The 4,482-nt window shown below is 43.4% G+C and overlaps 1 protein-coding gene across 1 annotated transcript; it reads left to right on the top strand.

Annotated features, from left to right (window-relative positions):
* Nucleotides 1–867: 867 nt before the first annotated feature.
* LOC308269668 (taste receptor type 2 member 125-like) lies at nucleotides 868–4,116 on the top strand (the record flags this gene model as incomplete). The annotated part of the gene is made up of 2 exons (XM_080705032.1): nucleotides 868–1,672; nucleotides 3,248–4,116. The coding sequence occupies 2 exons, from the start codon at nucleotides 868–870 to the stop codon at nucleotides 4,114–4,116; spliced, it is 1,674 nt and encodes a 557-aa protein (XP_080561158.1).
* Between the last annotated feature and the right edge of the window lie 366 nt (nucleotides 4,117–4,482).

Below are 4,482 nucleotides of genomic sequence, written 5' to 3'. Positions count from 1 at the left end.
GAATAAAAAATAGGGCCGGGAGCCGGGCATGGTGGCGCAGGCTTGTAATCTCTGTGGTTGGGAGGCGGAGACAGGAGGACCAAGCAGGTTTGAAGCCAGCCTCGCTGGCTCAAGAGACCCTGCTTCCAAATAAAAAATATAAAAAATAGGTGTCTGGGAGTGTATCCCAGAGGTAGAAGGGTTTCCAGAAACCTCAGTAACACACACACACACACACACACACACACACACACACACACACACATAGGGCTGGGGGTGTAGCTTGAAGGCCGAATGCCCCTGGGTTCCATCCCCAATACAGCAAGAAAAACAAACAAACAAACAAACAAACAAAGAACAACAACTAAAACCCAGTGCTTAGGAAGTTTCATACTCTGTTAGGTTTGTTTTGTATCTTACATCCCTAAAAAGTTTCTAATGTTGCTGGCAGTGCTCAGGTAGCCAGATGAAAGTCTGTAGATGTAGGCAAAACAGTGGGAAAGGATGTGTGTCTATTTGCATGCTAGCACCTGGGGCCTCGGGCCACCTTCAGCTTCAGACACAGACACCTGCCGGTGGCCTTGTGTGAGGTGCCCTTGTGTGGGCACAGGGCTTGGAGGAAGCTCGGCGGGGCTGATTGGAAACGATTTTCATGAAGAAACCGTGAACCTTGTTATTGACAAACCTCGACGCTCTCCTGCTTGTATTGTATACGAAATTCCTTAAATGTGACTTTGTGATGCGTATTAAAGAGTGATGTATACACAGCACTTTTAAGCAGTGTGAATAAGACATCTCTGGCAGCATATTTGAGGTTGGGATACCTTCTTAAAGACAATGGATGCTGTATACATCCTATGTATAATCTTTTCTTGTATGGAATTAATAATGGGGATTTTAGGGAACGGGTTCATCGCTGTGGTGAACTGCGTGGATTGGGTCAGGGGAAGGAAGCTCTCTCCGGCGGATCGACTCCTTGCCGCTCTGGCCGTCTCCAGGATCGGCGTGTTCTGCTCAGTATTCACAAATATACTGGTATATGCTCCGCACCCAAATTTGACAAGGATGTGGGAATTGTTGAGAATTCTGAGCACCCCCCTGATCATGGCCAACCACTTCAGCATCTGGCTGGCAACAAGCCTCATCATCTTTTATTTTCTCAAGATTGCCAATTTCTCCAACTCTGTCTTTCTCTACTTGAGATGGAGAGTTACCAAGGTGATTTCAGTGATCCTGCTGCTGTCTCTGATTCCCTTGTGTTTAAATATTATACTTACGAGGATATATATTGATGTCTGTATTGATAGTTTGAAAGGAAACCTGTCTTTCACTTCCTGGGTGAGCATCTCTGAAGAATTTGGCATACTTCTTTTAGGCCTGAACACTGTCTTTGTCCTCGTCCCCTTCACCGTGTCCCTGACCGCTTTCCTCCTGCTCATCTTCTCCCTGTGGAAGCACCTGAGGGCCATGCAGGGCAGCGCCCCAGGACGCAGAGACGCCAGCACCGCGGCCCACGTGAAGGCCTTGCAGGCCATGGTCGCCTTCCTCCTGCTCTACGCCATCTTCTTTCTGTCGTTTCTCTCAAAACTTTGGAACTCTGTGCTTCTGGACAAATATCTGATTTTCATATTTTTCTCCACGACTGAACTAGTTTTTCCTTCGCTCCACTCCTGTGTCCTGATTCTGGGGGACAGTAAGCTGAGACGGGCGTCTGTTTCAGTGTTGTGGTGGCTGAGGGGCAGGTCCAGAGATGCGGGACCACGGTGACCCTAAGACATTTCGGTATTCACTTTGTATATTCCAAATGAAAATGAAATCACTAGAAATTCTTGGATTAAAAATTCTAACTGTCCCTAGGTCGTAAGTTTGTGCATTTTACAAGATATGTTTGGTTTCAGTAGATTTAAGCATATTACAAAGTTAATGGAATTATATAAATAAGTATGTATATTATGAAACAATCGCAACTTACTATTTGAATTAATAGTGCATCAATTATAATTGATGGCATTTTAAAATAATGATTAGGCCGGGCATGGTGGCACATGCTTGTACTCCTAGCATTTGGGAGGCTGAGACCGGAGAATTGTGATTCGGGGACAGCCTCAGCTACTTAGTGAGGCACTCCATAACTTAGTGAGACCCTGTTTCAAAATAAAAAATAAAAAATAGGGCAGGAGGTATAGTTTGGAGGTCGAATACCCCTGGGTTCCATCCCCAGACTCGCAAAATAAAATAATTATTAGCAATTTTCATATTACTAGACATCCGCTCTATACATAAAGAGGTTGAATTAATAAATATCCTGAATTATTGAAGTAGAAAATGAAGGGATTTGGATTCATGTATGCATGTGTTTATGTGTGAATTGTGTGTGCATGACCTCATAGAAAGTAAAATGATAAAGAAGGTTATTTTTAGGCTCCACATTAAAGGAATAATGATCTCCACAATATCATTAGATAACTCTGACAGATCATAAACATTTGTACCATGTGTGCTGTGTGTCCAGGGCTCTGTTCAGAGTAAAACCCGACCTTTTTTTTTTTTTTGTGGTACTGGGGTTTCTGGAAACCCTTCTACATCTGGGCTACACTCCCAGACCTATTTTATGCTTTTTTTAAAAAAATTTGGAAACAGGATCTCTTAAGCCAGCGCGGCTGGCTTCGAACCTGCGCGATCCCTCTGTCTCCGCCTCCCAAGTGCGGGGATTACAAGCTGCGCCACCATGCCGGGCAAACCTTACTTGTTTAAAGGACAGTGCTTAGGAAGTTTCATATCTTGTCCGATGGTTGCTGACTTCTATAAAGCTACCTGTTTTCTAATGTTGCTTTGCAGCACTCAGGTAGTCAGATGAAAGTATGCAGATTTAGAAAAAGCAGTGTGGATGGATATTTGCTTATTTGCATCTTAGCATACACGGTTTCAGGTTGCCTTTAGCATCCGCTGCACAAGCCTGCAGGCGGCTGTGTGTCGGCACAGGGTCTGGAGGATGCTCAGGGGAGCTGTTTTGAAACGCGAGATTTTTGTGAAGAAACTCTGATCCCAGGTGTTGGCAAGCCTTGATGCTCGCCTGTTTGTGACTTCTTAAATGTGAGTATGTGATGAATATTCAAGAGTGAGGTCTGTATAGCATTTTAAAGTAATATAGTAAGAAGTCTCCATCAGTGCATTTGAAGTTGGGGCATTCTCTTAGTGACAATGGTTGGTGTTATACACATCACATTTGCCATCATTTTAATTGTGGAGTTCATGATGGGGATTTTAGGAAATGGATTCATTGCTCTGGTGAATTGCGTGGACTGGGTCAAGAGAAAGAAGATGTCAACTGTTGATCAAATCCTCACTGCTCTGGCCATCTCCAGAATTGGTCTGTTCTGGTCAGCGCTCCTAAACTTATCGATTTCTGCATTGCACCCAGATTTAGCAAGGACTGGAAAAATGATACGAATCATTAACTTTCCGCTGACCGTGACCAATCACTTCAGCCTCTGGCTGGCAACAAGCCTCAGCCTCTTTTATTTTCTAAAGATCGCCAATTTCTCCACCTCTGTTTTTCTCTACCTGCGATGGAGAGTTAAAAAAGTGGTTTTCATGACACTGCTGGTGTCTCTGGTCCTCTTGTGTTTAAAGATTGTACTTATGAATATATACATTGACATCTGGATGGATGGGTCTAAAGGAAACTTGACTTGCAGTCCAAGACTGAGTAACTGCTCTACACCATTTTACAGTGTTTTTGTACTCATCAGTGCTGTGTTCACAAGCATCCCCTTCGCCGTGTCCCTGGCTGCTTTCCTCCTGCTCATCTCCTCCCTGTGGAGGCACCTGAGGACCATGCAGGGCAGTGGCTCAGGACGCAGAGACGCCAGCACCGCGGCCCACGTGAAGGCCTTGCAGACCGTGGTCACCTTCCTCCTGCTCTACGCCATTTACTTTCTGTCAGTTCTCGTCCAAGTTTTCAACTCTGTGTTTCCAGAGAAATATTTTTTTATTTCATTTTTCCGGGCTACTGAAATAGCTTTCCCTTCAGTCCACCCGTGTGTCCTGATTCTGGGGGACAGTAAGCTGAGACGGGCCTCTGTTTTGGTGCTGCGGTGGCTGAGGGGCAGAGCCATAGAAGCTGAACCACCTTAAGACACTTTGGTGTTGGTCTTGCATGTTCCAAATGAAAATCAAATCACTAGAGATTCTTGTATTATGGGCTGGCTTCTTCCAAATATCCTTCAGTCATATGTAACTGTATTTTATTAAATAGATTTTGTTTCATCAGAATCTAAGAATGTTAAGACTTTAGCAGAATATATGCACAAAGATATATAATACTACTGGAAATAAGACTATGAATAGGGACCACTTAAACATAAAATATCTTTATCGTAACATAATTTTTTTTGCATCACTCTTTATTCTTTTTGAGATTTTCAGATGATTAACCTATCATGTATGAGATATATGTATGTATGTATGTACATTATAGTAATTATGTACATATAGTAATAC

Source organism: Muscardinus avellanarius (assembly GCF_963383645.1).
Source record: "Muscardinus avellanarius genome assembly, chromosome: 11".
Taxonomy (NCBI): Eukaryota; Metazoa; Chordata; class Mammalia; order Rodentia; family Gliridae; genus Muscardinus; species Muscardinus avellanarius.
The sequence above is the reverse complement of the archived record's forward strand: the minus strand, read 5'-3'. Positions and strand labels throughout refer to the sequence as shown.